Source organism: Limulus polyphemus, unplaced genomic scaffold, assembly GCF_000517525.1.
Source record: "Limulus polyphemus unplaced genomic scaffold, Limulus_polyphemus-2.1.2 Scaffold16, whole genome shotgun sequence".
NCBI lineage: Eukaryota > Metazoa > Arthropoda > Merostomata > Xiphosura > Limulidae > Limulus > Limulus polyphemus.
In genome coordinates, this window is record NW_013665626.1 from 793,150 (window position 1) to 814,909 (window position 21,760).

General features: G+C 29.3%; 2 protein-coding genes and 1 long non-coding RNA gene across 8 annotated transcripts in view; 1 reads left to right on the forward strand and 2 right to left on the reverse strand.

Moving 5' to 3' along the window:
* The window catches only part of LOC106457444 (ubiquitin-fold modifier-conjugating enzyme 1), a 7,382-nt gene extending 6,250 nt beyond the window's left edge, over nt 1-1,132 (forward strand). The window contains exon 5 of the mRNA XM_013916868.2: nt 794-1,132. Within this exon, the coding sequence (XP_013772322.1) occupies nt 794-877 (84 nt within the window). The 3' untranslated portion in view covers nt 878-1,132. The remainder of the gene's footprint in view (nt 1-793) is intronic.
* A 44-nt stretch (nt 1,133-1,176) lies between these two features.
* LOC111085326 lies at nt 1,177-2,071 on the reverse strand. Its single transcript, XR_002610168.1, has 2 exons — nt 1,915-2,071; nt 1,177-1,882 (listed from the first exon to the last, which is right to left on the reverse strand). It is a non-coding gene; the product is annotated as an uncharacterized LOC111085326 (long non-coding RNA).
* A 1,094-nt stretch (nt 2,072-3,165) lies between these two features.
* Nucleotides 3,166-21,760, reverse strand: part of LOC106457454 (AMP deaminase 2) — a gene marked incomplete in the record, with an annotated part of 107,436 nt that continues 88,841 nt past the window's right edge. For all 6 annotated transcript variants that reach the window (XM_022383415.1, XM_022383407.1, XM_022383403.1 and 3 more), the window contains 8 exon segments: nt 3,166-5,008; nt 6,253-6,363; nt 6,699-6,872; nt 12,845-12,965; nt 13,443-13,606; nt 15,649-15,775; nt 16,651-16,814; nt 17,388-17,519. In XM_022383415.1, the coding sequence (XP_022239123.1) occupies nt 4,853-5,008; nt 6,253-6,363; nt 6,699-6,872; nt 12,845-12,965; nt 13,443-13,606; nt 15,649-15,775; nt 16,651-16,814; nt 17,388-17,519 (1,149 nt within the window).

Genomic DNA, 21,760 nt, shown 5'->3' on the forward strand with positions numbered 1-21,760 from the left:
GTGAGAATAGTAGGACTAGGGAACACAAATATAAATTTTGACAAAGTAGGAGTCATCTTCAGCTAAGACAGTTTTATTTTTCTAACAGGATGGTTGACCTTCAAATGTTGTAGAGGCAGTAAATTTAAGTGAGTGTAAGAAAAAATCTTTAGTATAGGAATGATAAGAGGTGGCTTTAAATTTAGTTTAGAGGATGGAACAGCCGAGATGGACCAATAGGTCCCAAAACGTTATGTTAAGAAACTTTTGTTCTTGTTTTTAGCGTAGAAAATGTTTAAGAAAATTAGAATAAAGTTGAAATATGATAGTCCATGCTACAGTAATCTTAATGAATAATAACCATCCTTTGCCACTTTTAATACATATATTATAGGTAATGTTTTTCATTTAAGTTAAACTGTAATAGATAAATTATATGCAAATCAGTAAGAGGTGAATGAGATTTTTTCATTTACATTTTACAAGTGTGATGATATTATGTTTTGCTTTTAACTGATTAAAATGCTGAAGGGCCACACTTCTTTGTTTATTAATTCTTCTTGGTTTCTGTTTATTTTAAAATGCTTAAATGTATTGATTTTATTAGATAATAATTTTATGATGTATAAGCTACTGTAACAATACTTGGACCTATTAAATAGCTGTTTATATTTTATTAAACACAATACATACATGTTCGTTATGTTAAATTTAACTTTTTGTTGTGTGCTTTCAACCTTCTTACAGAAGACCAGAAACTCGTAATGATTGACCATGTAATTTATTTAATGTGATATTTTTTTTTGTATTGTAGTTGGGACCTTGGCTAGCAGTAGAGATTCCAGACATGATTATGAGGGGAGTGATTGCTCATAAAGATAAAGGAACGGAATCCTGATAATTTTCCATACATGTACTAAATATTTTTGTTTTGTAAGGCTACTTGGGTTTCTTACTTTAACTACAATATGCTAATAGAACTAAAATAATGTTAATATACTTTGTATATGTGTAAATATATTGCATAGGTTTTGCACATAAAATTATGTTACTTTATTATCAATAAAAAAAAACCAGCAAATCTATGTTAATATGAAGCCTACTGGTACTTAACACTTCTTCAAAGCACTATTAAAGAAAAACATTTTCATTACAATGTTGTAAATTTGTATTTATAGACAAACACCACACAGAAACTTGTCTTCAAATTTAAATATGGTAACCTTTATTTTTACTATAAAGTAACTTTTCATCAAACACAGTTCAAGATGTTAGATTTTCTACTTTGATCAATTTTAGAGCTAATTTTTTCTTTCTGATATGTAGATTTAAAATTAGTGTCAATTGTACTACATGTTTGATACATCATTTTAAACAAATATTTTTATGTATCAGGAAGAATCTCCTTGAAACTGATGCAAAAAATTCATATATACTTTTAATTAATCAACATAATACATATATATATATATATATAAACTCAAAAAAGGAACTCAAATCTTTTATGTGAATGAGATTTATGTTGTAGGAAATGCTTAAAGTAGCTTTCATTACCTTGCAATAAATAAAATTATTCTAGAATTTGTATTACTTATTAACTTCCACCTCTGTTAACTAAGCAAAGAAATAATTTTTTTGACATAAATACTCAAAACAGAAAAATAACAAATATATAGAGATATGTAAACAAAAAATACTTGTACATGAAACAAAATTTTAATTTAAGTAAAGAATACCATTTCAGGAAAAATGCTTGCAAACTACATACAAACAATTTAACATTCCTATGTTTGAATACCTTTGCTCTGCTTTTCTGACATAATTTTACTTGTGTGAAAAAGTTTTTGTATTTTCAGCAGTACTACTCTATCCGACTTGGTTCCTCACTTACACGTTATATTACCTAGTATAGGTCAATAACCCTAGTTTTATTACCTTTCTCACATTTGCTAAATAAATTATTTTAAGCATAAACTAGTAGTTATACCAAAATAGTAATGCAAAACAATACAAATTTTGTGTAATACACTGCAAAGTGAGATGTGAAGCCTTTAACATCTAGTAAAATAATAACCAAGACAGAAATTAAAATATCTGACTGATAATAAACAATTTGTAATGGGAGGATCTAAACATATCTTCTTCTCTAGAAATGAGAAAAGGGAAACATTAGCAAAACAACAAAAAAAAGCATACAGTATTGTTTCATATTTGTTGTACGACAAGTTATAAACAGAATGTTTTATTATTATTTCAGATATTTAATATTACAATACCGTGTTTCAGTTACATTTAAGTTATCTACTTGCACTTGATATACAAGTAAATTTAGATTAACATAACATTTTTTTCATTATTTTTACAATCATCAAATGTAAACTTATAACAGCATCAAACATACAATAGTGTGTCTGCAGGGTGCAAGTATTCCTACTACAGATGCCTTTCATTTTTGGAAGAATAGTTGACACTTCAAAAATACATAAAATTTTTTTTTTATTTACATTGTTGTATCTAACTAATCTTTCACTAGGTGTAGATATCCTGAACTATTGTCTATAATATAATAACACTACTTTCTTCAGAACAAATTCCTAAATATACTTAAAGCTGTACAGCATATTTACTAAAATGACTAACAATGAAATATTATTTGGTATAATGTAAAAATATTAACTACACTAGGATGAAGACACTTCATTCAACCTCCAGTGCTGGCCTTAAGTATAAGCAAGACAAGCAACTGCTTAAGGACTTCCACTGATAAATTAAAAATAGCAATAATATTACAAAGAAAAAAATTATTTTGAGGAGGATTCAAGTACCCTACCAGCAAGCAAGCAATTTAATGGTGGACTATGTGATCTTATTACTTGGAGTGATGTACTTACTAAGGTCCTCATTATTAACCTTGATCATATCCACTGATAATGGGTGGTAACTTGTGTTTTATCTCTCCAAATATCAATAACAAAACAACAAAAAAACACCATTTCTATAAATTACCCCCACTATTTTACCTAAGAATAGATAAACAATTGTGATCTTCATGTAACTCAGTTACTGATGAAGGGAAATATTATTTGAACTTCATCTTTCTAAAAGATTGGACAAATACAACAGTCATTCTCACCCTTTTTTTCTCTGTCTCAAACTAGCAAAGAAAATTTGCACCTCCAGTTGTAATACAAAGGCAAGATTGAAATTTTTATTCATACACAACTACAACAGTGCACATACTATAGATATGAAAACTGGGCTATCACCTATAAACAAGTTACTGCACAAAACTAATTTTCTGAAATACTCATCAATATCTATTTTTAAAAAATAAATAGTTACCCCTGTGTTACTTAAAAATTTTAATCTTGAATTAAGTATTTTCACTATGCAAAATACTAATTCCCTTCTCAAACAAATATGTAATATTTAAACCTATGAACCACTGTTCTATCATGTGTAATGCCAGCCCATGGTGGACTTCTAGTTAAATCCTACTCTTTTTTTTTTTTTCCAGGTTTTGTTTTCAATTTACGGGTAGGTTACATTTGTGAAGATAAATGAAAAAAGTCATGAGTAAAGGGGCTTCAAAAATTGGGTGAAGGGGAAGAGCTCTCACACCTAATTCAACTTATTCACTTGAAATTTTGTCCTAATGTGTAAAATGCTATTCTTAAGAACTATCTAAATTCAGATTTGGGGAATTTTCAAATTTAGAGGCCCCACATCATGGATCTATAGCTCTCAGGATTGGCTATGTAAGCCTACTTATTATAAATTGATAACTAGATGTGAATGGTAACTGAATACAAAATGTGAAGGTTTTTTTGTGTGGTTGTTGTTTCTCACGAATTTCACAGGTAATTTATAAGTTATAACAGCAAATTGGAAATCTACACATTTTGTATAACATTCATTCCTCTTTAAACTGTTGAACTGTAGTACTAAGACACATGAATCTTTCATGATAAAGCTCAAAATCACTGATCTAGCTATCAATTTAATTCTTCTTAAAACTGTGCCACACAACATAGTATTACAAAACTAATGCCTTAACTAACATTCCAATAAGTTGTTAAGCCAATAACACAAGTTTAACTCTCTTCAGGGTGTAATGTTATAATCTTTGTTTATAGCTCAACAAAAAGCACTTCACTTTTTGAATGTATCTGAAATTATTTTTAGCTGTCAATTTAAATATTAATTTAATCTTCTATATATGTTGGCACATAATTACCAAGTCTTCAACAAAGTACTATACATTATAATACTGGTCACATTCTTAATTTGATGCATACTTCCTTCGTGATTGAAATAAAAATTTCAGTCATTATGTATTAATTGAGGTAATTTATAGATAGCAAAAAGTAATCTAAACTCAAACATCTAAACCATATAGAATGCAAATACCCAACACAATGTTAATTTTGATTATCATGCTTTCTTGCACTAAATTAGTTGTAATTCAGTGAGCTGAAGTTTGATTATTATTGAATTACAATCAAAAACATGCATAGCACACAAGACATGTATTACAATATATTTCTATTCATAATACCCTCTAATGTACAATGCAGATTGTTTGTGTTTTTTGGTTCTGTACTGTCCAGTGCAAATCTTCTCAACAAACAGTAGACAGAAAAAATGTGTTAAGTTCAAGTATTAGTGATTTTTTTTTCCCCTATAAGAACCATTAAATATTAATTCCTACTAATGTGCACAGAAATATTACAGTTACTAATTATCAAAACTAAAAACAACACTTAGGTACAAACATCTACAGTCAAGTCCTAAATGCTTTTAAATTGCTCAGGATGTTCTAAAGAATAATAATAATAGTGTTTGCAGCCATCTTAATATTTCTTCTATTCACTTAAGTATGCTGGACAACACGAAAGATTGTAGAAAGTTCTTCTACAATGGTTTCATAACGATAGGCAACTCTGATATCAGGGAGATTGGTACGACTCAAGTCATTTCCTGGAACTCCCTCTCGAGTATAGTTTGGACCCAGCCAGTACTGTTTCACCTAGTGAGAAACAAAGAACATTTTAATGTTTACTTAATTTAAGTTGGTATTTTCTTGTACACTTTAGTACAGAGTGAAACAGCAATGAATAATTAATATAAGTTTAGTAACGATTGCTTTTATTGTGGAGATAATATACAATATATTTAGAGGTTTTTGGGTAAGTGTGAAACTATAATGTAAAGATTAACTATGAAAATCTGTGGTAATAAAACTATTCTTTCTTAAGTAAGTTAAACCAAAAATATTAGAGAATTTCAAAATGATTTAACTCTAATAACTAGAAAAGAAAATCTTTACCTTAGGAACAGTTTGGAACCGAGTAACACATATTCAACAAAAATATCCTAAATTTTGAGGGAAGTAGAAAATTACTTTATTATTAGTGTTTACTAAGTGGTATCACAGACTTGATTTTTTCTAAACCAAAGTGAAGAACAGTTGCTGATGGTAAGCATATTTTCTCAAAATTTCTTTAACTAATATACAGATTATTATAGCCATTACCCATGGTTCATTAGCATAATATTTTGATAAGATAATCTTTTCAACTTGTTTAAGAAGCTGCATAGAATGTGTTCTACTATTCTTACTGCAGCTGACCCTATTTATGAATTTCTTTTTAATTCTGCTTTTCTTGATTATGTTTCTTATAAGAAAAATCAATGCAGTGTATTAAAATTTATATCACATACTTTAACCCTTCACAAACTTCTTACTTTTGAAAAAACTTAAATTGATAGAATAGCAAAAGATGAACTAAACTCAGATGTCATATTTTAGCACCAAGTAAACAAAAGAATTTGTTGCAAAATAATTACACAATTTATTATATTCAAAACAAGAGAAAAAATAATAGCCATATTCATTTGAGTTGTGAGAAAATATGAAATTATTCTCATTGATTTTTCTATGAAATTATTAACTTTAAACTGTTAAACACATTAACTATACTTAAAATTATATACAGATTTTGTACTAAGGTTAAAAAAATGCTTCTTTGAAGTAAAACCTAATTAACTGATGAATTCAGAATCTTTATTTAGACAATACACTTGATGGTATGACTTCTTTAGATTTGACATAATTAAATGCAGAAAATTTTGTTCTTAGAAATTTAGAGAAAACAGTTGCATCAGTCAAACACTAGGGTAAAATGTTTCTCTATCACCATTTACAAAGTTAGAAAATTATGAATTTATTGCCTTTGAATGAATTTTAATAAAATATAAATAAAAGTAAACCTTGTGTGGAAATCCACTCATAAGCACACTATTACGAGCTAGTTCACACATGTCACAACTACTCATCTTCCACACTTGTGCTGCAATGCTATACTCTTCCATCAGTGGTTCCTAAAACATAGAACGATACTTCTGATTAATTACACATTTTCAAACAAATAAAAAATAATTCATAAAACAGGAAAACATACAACATATGATTTATACAATAAATATGATGATAAGTGTTGAATAATCTCTATTAATACTATCATGACAATTTGTATTAAAGTTATAATTTAATAACTTAATTCACGTCAAATAACATCTAAATTTTCTTCAATAAACCTGATTTTGACATTCATCTGACTGTAAATCGAGCCATTAGAACATCGACACCTTGTTAATAATGACAACAGAGAGATCATACAGATATCTTAATAAAAGCTATAACAAAGATACTTTACCTTGGTGAAGTGGAACTGCAGAGGGTCATCTGAAGACAGAGATACACAAAGGCCTCGACTGAGGTACTCAGGAAGAGGGTTACGATGATAATTCAAGAACAGTGAGTTGTTGCTTAGAGGAGACATGGCAATTCCAATCTGGACTAAGTAGTATAGGTACTGTAAAACAGGTACCTAAAAAAAAACACAAGTAAAAAATGGTTAGTACACTGTAAATGGTATAATACAAGCAAATAATGTTTTAAAACTAAAGTTCTATCTATTTATATCAAGTATTTCTGATGATTCTATCATGAATAAGTACTGGAATAAATAAGAATTTAAAACAGTATAAGTATCAGTCTTCAAGGCACTTTTTTTTTCAAGAAAGTAACTTAACAAGCCATCTTTTTAAAAACAATTTTTAGATGATACTATAAGATAAGTGATAAAAATACTTAACAGACCAACTACCATGAAGTACACAGACACTAATGAAATACAAGATAGAAAACTGTTAAACCATTATTTCAAATATTTTAAAAGAAATAATAACTCAATATAAGTGGTTCACTACAATAAAATATTAACTGCAACTGTTTTATAACACTTCGTAATTGCACTATAAATATACATAAAAAGCCAATACATCTGTCTGTACTATAAAATTTTCAAATTAAAGGCATCAAAACAGTTACACTACATAAGAGTTGCATAATAGCATACTGATTTGGAAATAAAAGGGGAAAATATTTCGTTTCACTATCCTGTGATGTGGAAAAAAATATTAAAAGAAATAAAAAAATCAATAAAAGAGAAAATACTGTTATAGAGAAAGGTAACCATAAGTGATTCAGTTAAATATCAAATAGTTGAGGAAAGCGTGAGAGTTCAAAGTAAATTCCAATATTATATTTTAATTAAAAAATCAACATTGAAATACCTATGTTACGACAAAAATAATGTCAAGTTTGGATTAACAGGAATAAAAATTTAGTAATTACAAGAACAGTATCTACAAACAGTTTTAAACACCTTTAACAGTCATCTGATTTGCTCAAACTTGCATATGATGGTTACATCTGCATTAGAACCTATAACAACAATGATGTTCAATAGCAAAAAAAAAAGAAGTTTGAATGAATCATTAAACTTGCAGAATAAAGACTGCTAATTCCTCTTGAAGTTGTTTCTTTTCTACATAATTATTTCTAATATTGTTGATAACAAATTACCTAGTTTGTGTCAGTAATTAAGTCAATTATCTGGAATTCAACTCACACAGAACATAGTTACAAATACATACTCTGTACTCATTAGCAGATCCTCAAAAATTATAATTAGATTAATTTTTATTAGCTGTCATGTATTCTTTAATGTTCACGTTTAAAGTTCACTTTCAGTTGTACGTACTAATTGTTTAGATATACTTGAAATACTGCAGAAAAAAGATGGACATCGTAATCTTTAAAAATAATGTTTTCTAGGCAAGTCTAATATCAAGTGTGAAACAACTTAAGGGGAAAATGTTACACCTGCTTGATGTTTCGTTTTACAGTTTCTTCAGAAGGGTTCTACACAAACTCTCAAGTTTAACTGACAGTACAGGATTTAGACTGTATATATATGTTAAAGATTTATTTTCTTTTTTCACCAGAGATGAAATTGAAAAGAGAATCTGTGACATAGGGGCCTAATACATTCTTTGCTTGGCCGTACCCTCTGCTGTGGTCTGCACTTTCACCTATTCAAGGCTCATCAGCATAGCTTGGGTCAACAAACCCAATACCATTAGTCCTCTTATAGTGGTACATTGTATATAAGATAGGGTTTAGACTGGTTTAATTACATCTAAATAACTCAAAATAGTTCAGTACATTCACAAATGTAAGTGTAATCATGAACCACCATAGTGGTTCATAATAGGGATCACACAGGAATTTGCTCAAACTGTAATACAACAATTGGGCAAAAAGCACACTTATTCTTGTAACAACAACACTCAAACCCTTCCTTTGCAATAGCTGAGACCACCCAAACATTAATAACAAGCAAAATAAATGATTTCACAATTGTTAGGCAAAATCAAAATTTGCACCAAAAACTACATAAAATAATATGAATGTCAATGACCTGTTTAAAAGTTGATTATTTTCCCTTGAAGTTGATTTATGTGGTTATAAATACATAATAGATGCAATGTTGTTATGAGCAGCTGCCTTTGTACTCAATACATGTTAAGCGCATGTTCACACAAAACCTCAGGCACAAAAGCTACCTGGCTCGGTAAATAAAAAGACACAAAGTTTTATTTAAAGCGATGTTTTGGACATATTTCTTTTACTTGAAAAGGCTGCTTTTCTACTGTTAAAATACTATATCAGCTTAGTGGGAGTTGTGTCTTACTATTGGCATATAATATATATTCACTGCTGTGAATTAACAAAGCCAACATACAATATAATTAAAAATTGAGAACTTACAATATACAAATAGGGATTTCAAAAAAAAGTAAGCAAACAAGGCTGGAGATCTACTGCTGACAGTTTGCTTAAGCTACAAATCCCTATTATGGTTCCACTATAAAACTATTGCAAGTGATATCTACTGTAGTATGAGATTGCACAGGAATTTTGCAAAAAACTGCATACTTTGAAACTTAATTCGATCTCCATAATTTTGTCGTACTACAAAATTTTCTAAGTCCTTCACTTTCTCCCATCAAAACATCCGGTGTTTTCCTAGCATGCTCATTAGTTGGAAACTGCAACATGAAAGATTTCTGATTTTGCTGTTGCATATCATTACTTGAGTTTGCTGTCTTTATGCGGATTTCCGCAACTACATTTCAGCAGTTTTTAACAGTGATGATTTTTTCTAGAGTTTTGTATATACTTAGTTGAAATTGTTAGTGCATATTTAGTATTTATTACCACTGCATATAGCACTACTTCATATAGCTATTGTTATTTTTAAACAGTTGGTGTTAAGGTAGCAGTTGTAACTAAATTGGTAACTTACACTAAGTGTTGCCTATTTTACATGCATTATTAATGTCCCCTTATTCTAGCAAGCAGGCTGTTAAAGAACATACATGCGTGTCATGTAGACCTAACAAGGTAATCATGTTACTGAGTCAGTTTACATTGCATTAATCTGTGTTGTATTATCGTAGAAGAAACATTATTCCATTCTGATGAGATTCCTTTATTGCTGCTTGTCTTTTGTTACGTTACACTGTGACTTTGATGAAAGCTGGCCATAAACCCCTTCACAACAAGTGCCTAACTAGGTAATCATGTTACTGAGTCTGTTTACATTGCATTAATCTGTGTTGTATTATCTTAGATGAAACATTATTCTGTTCTGATGAGATTCCTTTGTTGCTGCTTGTCTTTTTGTTTAACCCTTTCGCAACAGGTGCCCCTTTAAATGCTTTTTGGCACAAGTCACTATGTTACATTAAAATTTAATTAAACACCTTTACTATTTATGTACATGAATAAAATTAATATTATAATGTATGTCATAATTTGAAGTTTTATTTTATCTAAGTTTTAAATCCTTTATTTCAAAATAAACCTTTAAAAACTATTTAAAGGTTCAGATTTATTGTCATGTAACCAACAAGCTTTGAAAATTCTCTGCTTTGGCTCTTTGTTTCTTCAATAATACTATGGTAGTTGAGTAGAAGTACATCTAGAGTCTATAAAATAACTTTTTGACTTGCATATTTCAATGTTCATGCCCACCTTACAGAGATTTGTTTGAGCTTTATAGCCTACATGTAGATGTTACATATCTATGTGTATGGTCATTAGAAAGAGCTCATTTTAAACTACAACCTAACAACGGTTATTTTGAAGTTGGCGCCCAGTTGTCATCACAGAGTCCACGGAAATAACTGAAGTATTGTTGTTTGCTTAATCGACTATAGCACTTTTGGTTGCTTCTTACCTAAATATGTTATAGTTAGAGATACAGTTCAAATTATATTTAGGTCTTACTATTATATTTTAGATAATTATGAATTAGTTATGTTTTAAAATGCATAATTAAAAGGTTTAAATATTTTTAAAATGTACATCATACTTTGCGTCCATTCTCAAAACTTACGTAAAAGGGTTGCGCATGACTCCCAAAGACACTGTAATATGACTCAAGAGCACTGCTGACTTGTGTCAAGATGAAAAATAAGTTGTAAAGGAGAAGAAAGGAAATTAAAACATTAAAAATTAACTATATGTGGAAAGGAAAAGATCTGAAATTATGAATTTAACAAAAGGAAAATCTTTAAAGATATTCTACAAAAATTTTTATGCACTTTTTTTCCTATTTCCTAGTTTTAATGATTTCATTGGATTGTATGTTGATGATAATAACTAGAGTTAGTGATATGGTAGAGAAAATGAAAATAAAACAAAAAACATTTACCTTAAAAACTTTTGGTATTTATTTAGGAGGTTCTAGAGGTTATGCAAATGAAATATGAAAGTATAAGATAAAGAAAAGTATTTTTAAACTTTAATTAAAATCATCTTGTACTCGAAGTATTCACAATTTGAGTGCAAATAACTACTATACATAAATAACATTTTTGTTAGAAAGACATATTTAAAATATTGTCATTCTCTATGTACAAGATACTTCAACAAAATTTTACTAGTTTTTGTGAGGAACACACAGAGTTAGCTTATTTTTGTCACATAAATGTCCTTTCGTGGTCAAGCAGATAGTAATCACATCTGCCCATGCTAAAAGGGTTAAATCTGTGGTGATATAATCTTTACCTTCAAGAGGGTCCTTTAAGAACAACATTGCATTTTGTTTGTTGTAGTTGCAAACCATTATGTGTTTATTCTTTGTTTTAAATTTTTTATTTATTTTGAACAAGTCCAGTGTAGTGGTTGGGTGTGGAAAAAGCCAACATAAACTGTTGAAAAACATACAAGATTCAACTGAACACACATGCACATATGTAGCTTAAAATTTATTCTTCATAAATGGACATAAAAACTTAAATGGGGCTCATCAAAAAAGTACAAAAACAAGTTGAGTCAAAATGCAAAGATTATATTTTCAAGTCTACAATTAGGAACTCTAAAAAAGAAACAAACAAGGCTGAAAACAGTATCTATATTATTTTCTCAAGCTACAAATCCCTATTCTGACTCCATGTCTACAGTATTTATCAATTCTAGTGGAGTTAAAGTAGGGATTTGTAGCTCGAGAAGATAATGTAGACAGTATTTCCAGCCTTGTTTGTTTACTTTTTTTTTTAGAGCCCCCAATGTTAGGCTTGAAAATATAATCTTTGTTTTTGATTCAACTTGTTTCTATTACTCTTTTTTAAATTAACAGTTTTTACTAATCTTATATATTGATGAACATTACATCATTGTTGCATTATTAGGAAACTGGAATTAAATAAAAGATATGGTTACTGATATGCAAAAATTTAGCACTATGATCAGAACATTCCTACCAACTATTTTAAGATTAAAACTAATTATATTTACAAAAATCAGAAATATTCAAAAACCACATGTGAATACAATGAATATACAGAAAATAAAATTATTTAAGAGTGACACTTTATGTTCTCTGTTAATTTGAGGCCAAAGTAGTTAGATAAGAAGATTTTTAAAATTTCTTTATAATTCACGGCTTCAGCAAGAATTTTTGTAGAAATGGTTGAAACACATCCAGAGTTGTTAGGCCATGACTAGTCTTGATTATCTGATTAAATTTCAGATGTAGTTAAACCAGTCTAAGTCTAGTAGTGTTAGTTAAACTTGAGAACTTATTTTAAAAACTTTCAAGAAAACTCTACAGCACAACATCAAGGAAACACAACAATTTTTTTCCCATAATCGTTTACTTTGTTAATGTTAGAACAACATAAGTTAAAACCTAAAATGATATAGAAATAGAGATTATATGTTAATTTGTACTCTTTATAAACTTTTGCTAAACTTAATGTCAATCTCAATAACACTTTTCAGAGTGGATTATAGGAATATTGAGATAGCTATACCAGTATAGCTAAAAACAAACTAAATGAGCAACAAAATAATACAGGACATTTTACAATTTTATATAAATTGTAAAAAATGAAGAAATCATGAAAAGATTTGAGTGTACAAACTGCTGAAAAATGACTTTACCTTACGAAGAAGCAAGCCATGAGAAATGTTCTCACTAAGAAGAAATCCACCTATCAAATGTTGAACTGGCCCTGCTTCACCACAGTGAGGACGAAGATAAAATGTGTTGAATCCACGTTCCCTAAATTATTCAATGATCAAATACAGAATTCCAAATGTTTCAGTTTTTTCTTAAAATTATTTCAATAATTATTTTCTATTGTTAAAACAAGTGAATTACAGATATTTTAATTATTAGTTTCTTAAGAAAAAAAAGCAGATTTACAATTTAATCATTACACAATTTAAAGACCTAGAAAACAAATCAGTTTTAATTATATCCCATTCATTTATGGTGCATTTTTATGTAGCTCAATTTAATATATAAGCACATATTTGATACAGTTATTTATTCAGCTTACTTCTTTTCAATGTAAAATAACCATTTATAGCTGTTAGTATTATTAACTGTGGGTGAATGCTATATACATTTCATTATTGATAGTAATTTTTAACTTGCTAAGAACAACAAACTTTATAGAAAGTATATTGTGTTTATAATGAAAAATTCTCAGAACAACATATAGGAAATGCGTAAAACAAAAAAAAATGTACAAACTTTCTGAAGTGGTTGAGAACGGTCATGTTAGCAAACATGTAATATAAGTAATAGTTATAAGGAGGATTTTCACTGTCATTCCAATCTGCTGGAAAGGAAACATCCTGGTCAAACATAGGGTTTTCTGGTTTAGACTCATCATCCACAGAGTCAAAGCCAATCACCTGTTAAATAAATTATTTTTTAAAGAATTATATGATGTGCAAGAACAGGAATTCAACAACATGCTGTATTAAATGTTTTGCTACCATTTTTAATGTTTTCAAACAAAAAGTTTCACTACTTACTTTTTAAAAAAATTGTTGTTTCTTTAACTCTTATTACAAAATTCAATATAAAACACAAAAATATCTCTTTAGCTGTAATTATTAATTATATGTGTATGGGTGGTGATAAAAGTTGACTTTTCATGAATTTTACAGTGTTTTATTTGAAATTTAATGAAATAACTTTATAATCAATGCATGTCAACAAATTTGACATTAAAACTGGTTTATAATACAAATCTTAAAAGAAGTTTGATTTCTTAATTTAAAAAGGAAATATTTAAATAAATCTATAATTTTCACTTCTGTGTGTCATGTGATACCTTTCTGCTCCAAATTCTACATTTTAGATTTTTTTCCCTGAAGTGTGTTTCAGAATGTCCATCAATTAAATACTCCAACTACAGATATTGACAGGCAAGAATTAAAAATAAGAACCTTCCAACTTCATTTTCTGAGATATCAATAAATTTGTTACACCCATCACAGAAGCTCCTCCCAACGCATCTTACTTTTGAACTTACTTATTTATTTATATCTATTTGTAAATGGCACATTCATAACCAATAACAAAGCCATTTTGTGAACTACGTGATAATGACATCTTCATGTTCATTTATTTTGGTTAAAGGTGCCATTTCCCAAGTAGATTTTATTGAGTGAAGATCGAAGTCAGTGATACAATAAGTAATGAAAAGTTTTAATCCTTTGTTCATCAGTTGGAAAGCAAGATAAATTATAGTAGTTTGTGAGCATTATTTTCTTAATGTTTGAATAACCTTCTGGGTTTTAAAATGCATATTTGAAAGCTACATGAATTATTTTTTAAACAACCAACTTAGTGAGAAAATTGAGGGTTAATGAAGAATGGCATCCAATTGCAAAAAAGCTGAAAGAAGGGCTAAATTTCTTATGTATATCTTTCTCTTATCTTTTTGTGAGGTAAGCATGCAAAAAACCACATAGAAAAGAATATGTGACCACCATAGCTCCAAGATCAAAGAACCTAGAAACCTGAAATTGTGCACACGTACTAAGTGGACCCTGAGGGTGTGCACCTGGGTATTACTTATCTACATATGTGTGCATCTTTTTGTGAGGTAAGCTTGTGAAAAACCACACAGAAAAGAAATGTGACCACTATAGCTCAAAGAAAACCTGAAATTTTGCAGCCATATTAAGTGGACCCTAAAGGTGTGCACCTAAGTATTAATACTTATCCATGTGCGTGCGCATTCTTTTAACGAGTCAAGCTAGCAAAAAAACACATAGAAAAGAAGAGGTTCCTTGTATTACAAATTATAGATATAAATCACATACAGATAGATAGACACAGACGTGTGTGTGTGTGTGCAATTTTGTTTTAATGAGGAAATCTAGCAAAAAAACATATAGAAAAGAAGTTGTTCCTTATATAACAACTTCTAATATATAGAAAAGCCAGTTCATTTTGGTAACAATGCATTCCAACAGTAGCTTTTATATCATGTTGCTTAGCAATAAAAGTATACCTAATACTGTTGTTAAGAAGCTATGTACTGAAAGTATAAAATGAAACGTATAAACTACAAAATTGAGAAAAATATTTGTTTTCTAATTTAGAGGCTCCATTAATTAAAGAGGTTTGTTTTTATTATTTAAGTTCAAAATCAGAGGACAGGTCAGAGAGAAGGTTACCTTTATAAACAGGCCACATCCTGTGAAGGAGCAATAAAAATATATAGGTTATACTTTTATGCTAAAATGGGTTCAGAATACACACACATTCACATAGTCATCTAGAATAAACCAACCTAAGAACCCGGGTACTTTTGCTAGTGTTGTATAAATACTGATAAATGAAATGACACAGAATTATATGTTTACACACGTTTCATAAAGACTGTTTGTAATAATTTTATCTAATCATTACTATAGCAGTGATTAGGATATTTACTTACATACTGCAGGAAAACATGAAGCTCAGGATGACTCTGAGGATCATTAGTGGCTTCAAACAATGGCATGAAAATATTGTCCAGAATCTGCTGGAAGTTCTCTACAAGATTAATAGACTTGTAGATATCACTAGAAAGAGAGGAAGCAAGACATTTTTATATGAAATCATGAAACAAAACAAAATTATTATTAAACTAATTGCAAATTACTTACATATGTATATAGTATTCACAAGCAGAGAAATGTTAGCATAACAGATATAACACATCTTATGTAAATGACTCAAAAAATCACTTAAAGAATTAATATTTCAGCCAAAACTTTTTCGAAATGGCAAATCTAGGTTTGTTTTCTGATCTGTCAAAAAATTGAAAAACAATTTTAAACAAATTACGCATATAATGTCATTAGTTAAAAACAATCCTGACCAGTAATTGATAAGCAAACTAAAATAATCAAGACTTTACAAAATTAACTAAACACCAGGATACACATTTGTGAAAACATTGTGAAAGGAATAAGTAATTGTGTAATATATATAATTTTAAGCCAAAATATTAAGGCCTTGATATAAACTAGTGAATCATAATTTTAAGGTATATTTACTTAGTGGGCTTTTCCATTCACACAAAAAAATGCATGCACACACAAACAAAGACACAAACACACGGATATATATATAATATACATGTATTAACAAGGTTTTTCTAATGTAGTTAGTATGTTATTTAATTACTAACCCTCATCCACAAGTTTTATATTGTGTGTATTTGGTGAACTTCTGCAATTAATATTTAAAGAAAGCCAGCAAAAGAGGCTAAGTGTACTTTCATGTACTACACTGATATGTATGAAAGTACAAGTCACAGAACATGCACATGACTACTTTTAAATTTAAACCATGCACATCATACATACCTAAAAACCATAACTACACACTAAAATTAACTTTTTACTATATTTCACATGAAACGGTGGGTTCAAAAACTAAAGTTCACTCTTACTAAAGTCGGGGAATCTGAATCAACCATCTAACGTTATCAGAATACACATCATTATCCACAGCCCACTTAGCAAGACGATCCCATTCATCACTCTTTCTCCCATAAATAGATAGCCGCAACTCTGCATTTTGGTATTTGCTTTCTTCAAGGTCAAACATCACTTCCTGTGGTGCAGAACAAAGTCTTAACAAAACAAAGTTTCTAATACAGTTTATTAGTGTTTCAAAATCAGTAGAGCTTTTACATTAGAACACTTGTATTAACTAAAACATAAAGGATCTTACTCCCTTGCATCATTGAGAGAAATAAAGAGTATCAACTTCTTATTTGATTTCTATATATATTGTTGTGGATTTGAATACATTTAAGAAAAAGTAATTAACATGCTCAAACATAATAAGATATGAATAGTTTTTATTCTCAGGTTAGAAAATAGCTGTGGTTTGAGTAAACACAGAAAAATTATATTTTCTAATTTCTACTATGTGCATGTGCCACCATTTTAAAAAGTGGTAGTGTAAATTTTTGTTTAATAATATGTCTGTTTTCCTTAATTCAAGCATAACTTTCTGAAAAATACATGTACAAGTATTTTGAAAAGTATTAACAATTAAACTGTTTTTTGTTTTAGTGTTTATGCATGTTCTTGCTTAAACAAAATTAGAATATCTGAAAGAAAAATGTTTTGTCATTTAAACATTTTCACTTAACCATCATTAGTATTTTTTTTTACTCACTTTGAGAATTAATGCAAAGTATTTGCCATTGATGTAGTTATCAGTCTTAAGAAAAATTTCTCTAAGACTGCTCTCTCCGATGGGGTTGTACTTGGCATTGAACTTGTCAAATCTATGGAAGGTGTTTCGATCCTAAAATATTATTAAAAAACAACATAGGTGAAAATAATTTTATGATAATAGTAGCAGATGCATTGAAAAAAAGCAAAAGAAAAGCAAAAAAACTTTGATATGTTTCAGTAAACATAATTACAAATAACACAATACTAGTTGCAATTAATTTTTATGAAAACATAAAATAAAATTATTCAAAAGTAAATATAATTATATGGACTAATAAATCAACACAACCTATTAGGATTGTAACAGGTATTCAGTATCTAGCTGTTCTACTGGATAGTCAGTTTGACCAGATTTTCTCAACTAAACAGTTGAAATTTTCTTATAATTTACCAGAATCAATAAATCTTAAAATCATTATAAGTGCTAGCATCTAAGAATTTATAAATATCAAACTAACACAGAAGGTCAACTGATTAGTAACTTCATTAATGTACAATAGTTAACAATTGTCCAGCTTGATTTTTTTTAAGATTACAAAAATGATTACTAGATTCAGTTATACAAAAAGAAATTATGTTCTGTTTGTCTCTGTCACTTTTAAAGTGATGATATAATCCATTATTGTGGTGGAAATTGAACAAAGATGCATTTTCATTATTATGACATTTCTATCAGTCCTTATCAGAAATGTGTATGGTAAACATCTGTTTTCAAAAGTCAACAACATTTATAAAGCAAAGTGAAACTGATTGTTCCCCAAAATGCAGAGTGGCTACTATTCTTACATCAGAATGTCAAACTGCTTAGCTTTAAGTAAGGATATCAGAGTAAATAATTCTGATAAAGTGAACATTGCACAGTGTGTCTTAGTTAACTATGTGATAACCTTAATGTGGTATACTGATATGAGGGTAGTTTCTTCTGACAGTTGATTGATAAATGTGTATTAATAAGAAAGTATTGGTAAAAAAAACTTAAAATGTATATTAAGTTTCTTTCAAAAACTAGAGTTGCTTATGACTAATTATGTTGCAAACGTCTGATTAAATTAGACTCAGTGATAAAGATTAAAATATTTTCTTAGCATAACTAAAATTTAATCAGTTTGATAAAATTTAAATGTTTGTTTGAAATAAGAAAGAAGAATCATATGCTTTGGAAAATGTAAAGATTAAATGGACTCATGCACAAAATTACAAAAATATATCATGATCTGTTTGACCAGTATCATTACTGCTACAAGTGTCTACAAATATTCCACTGTAACAATCCCAGAACAAGTCATGTGTTTTCTGCTGTTAATTAGTAACAAGTGATGTTGCTAATGGTGAGGAGTTATCTATGTAACTTCCATTATATCTTCAACTACACTTGATTGTACAACTGACAATGTCAAATGTTTCTCTATAAAATTCTGTTTCATTTCTTAATACTTTTTCTTTTTGATGTAAGGATAAAACAAAGTAGACAAAGTGAAATTTGGGTTGCTTTGTGTATCAACAAATCAAGTTTCAAGCTTTTCCCTCAAGAATGCTTTCATTGTTGCCAGTTCAAAATGGGATATATTATTTTAAGACAAACAGTCATGATGAATACCCACATTTGTGATAACTATCAGGTGTATGAAATTAATATTTTCAGTTACTTTAAATGTTTCCAGTAGGGATCATTGGTTATTAACAAAGTTGGTGATACTACTGTCAGAAACATGGAGCACATTACTCTCTTTTGTTCCAAAAGCCTTTAAAGAAGAAAGCAAGTTAATTCCATTTTGTATAAATATTTCTTTTGAGGCATATTTAAATAATTTCATAAATCCACTAATTTTGAACATGCTATAAATGAGTGATAGAAATATGTAATGATATTTCTACTTACTGCTATGATATAAATTACAGGTTGCTGGGATTTCATAATATTTTTCAGCACAAGTAGTGGTACATTTTATTTCAGATGTTTTATGGCCAGTGGTCCAATACCTCATTCTTCAAATAGCAGCACCATGTATCAATCTTTATGTATATATCTTATAACAGGATAAGAGGGGAGGGGTCTATATTCCATTTATTCTCCTTATTTATTTATACCAAAAGCTACTGAATTACCTACCTTACTTATCAGTGATTCGTTTTCAGTAAATATTAATTGAATATACTTAATTTTTAACAGTTTTTATATAGTATTCACCTAACTTCCTATAATGCCAAACTTGTACATAAATATCTTTTACTCTTTAAGTTCTTGTAAGACATTGTTTTACTTTTCATCTCATATTACAGTCAAAGAAAACCAAATCCATAACTATATAACATTTGTTTCACTTCAATATCACTCATTCGGTAAATGAATCATAATATACCAACTTTCTACTTTAAGGAAATCTAATAATCATCAACCAGTAATAATATGGCCATTTTATACATTTTCCAAATATAGCACACTTTACAGTATTCTTAGTAACACACACACACACAGTATTTTGTAATATTTGATCTGAACTTATTCCAAAATTGAATAGTCATTAAAGGAGGATGTGAATGACATCAAAACATGTAGAGTAACTTTTATGATCACTGATTGGTTTTAAATAAAATTTTAATTGTATATTATACAACGTTGATTGTTGAGTACTTTAATACATCTTAGTCATTATATCAAATATCTCAAATGTTATTTTATGTGATAGGTCATTCAATTCCCACTGGTCACAAGCTGTAATGCATGGTGTAAACATGATTCCCTTGACAACCAAGCATTATTAGCATCTTTCATAATATTTCCTCTATTATCTCTTATTATGAAGGGTATAATTCTTTGTTTTCCTTTACATTTATAGGATCTTCCAACAGTTTCTCTATTGCAGTATGACTTATAGGAAATACTAGCATTAAGAGCAGCAGTCTACATGTTCTGTGTCCATTGTCCAATGACACTGTATCTGATGTCAGAGAAATGTCACTGAGGTTCGAAATCTGACCAGAAATTTGAAGTCTTGCATCCTTCATGTATATTTTGCACATTTGCTTCAAGCAAGTCCTTCATCAGTACCAACTGAATACAGTTGGTTATAAAAGCAATTATTTCATTGGTTCATAATGTAATTCTATCATGATTATCACTAATATCTCATAACTTCTTTTCTTTTAATAACACTTCAGAATAATTTATTGTTCAGTAGACACTTGAAAACTTGAGGTCACACTCTCATCTTCAGTATTAGATCTGGTAAATTTTGACCTCTGTTGCCAATTCTTGTAGCCTCGTGCATGCATATTTATCAAGTGCTCGTGTACTGGGATTGTAGAAGCTTTCCAGTTTTCAACCACATGAAATAACCTAATTTGCACTTCACTTTAATATCATCAACTACTTTCAATTAATCCAACACAGGGCTCTTTCTGCATTCTAAGTCACTGATGATAATCAATAGATACAAAGGATATTAGTGAATCACTTATATTGCCATTGATATCAGTCATCAACTAAGTCAGAGTCTCAGAGATCAGTTTGTGCATTGCAACTGACAGGTCTATGTTTGTCTTCTTTATTGATCATTACTAAGACACCTGCTGGCATATTATAGACTGCATGGTCAGATCTAAAAAAAAAACACTGTATATATATCCAGACAAAACTTAGATAGTTAAAAAAAAATTTTGGCTCTGAAGAAAAACATTATTGGCAGTTCTAAATACTAAACAGACTAACAAATGGAATACAAGTACTCACCTAGAATTATCATATGATCCTTTAATAATGGTTGGAGACGGCTTGAATGGGTAATGAAGAAAAACTTTAATATAAGTTTAACATAACAGCAAATGTACAACGTTTTGACAAGGTTTTGTCATCATCAGGTAAATTAAAGTTTTTCTTCATTACCCATTCAAGCCGTCTCCAGCCATTATTAGTCTCAAAGTGGGTTCCTCGTCATCGAATATGGAGTATAAGATATTTCCTAACGAACCAAAGTAAAAACAAATACTTATTCATATATTAGAATCGATTCTCTAACGTTCAAATGATTTGTTAAATGTAATTGTAGAGGGGGGGTGGTGTTATTTTGTAATGGGTTTGGTCTCTGATTTAACTCTTTATACTTTGTGTTTTAACTACACAATACACAGTGTAATGACTTTCTATTCCTCCACAAGTCTGGGAAAACTTTCAGGTGTGGTGTTTTAATGTCTGGGAAAACTTTCAGGTGTGGTGTTTTAATGTCTGGGAAACTTTCAGGTGTGGTGTTTCAATGTCTGGGAAAATTTTCAGGTGTGGTGTTTCAATGTCTGGGAAAACTTTCAGGTGTGGTG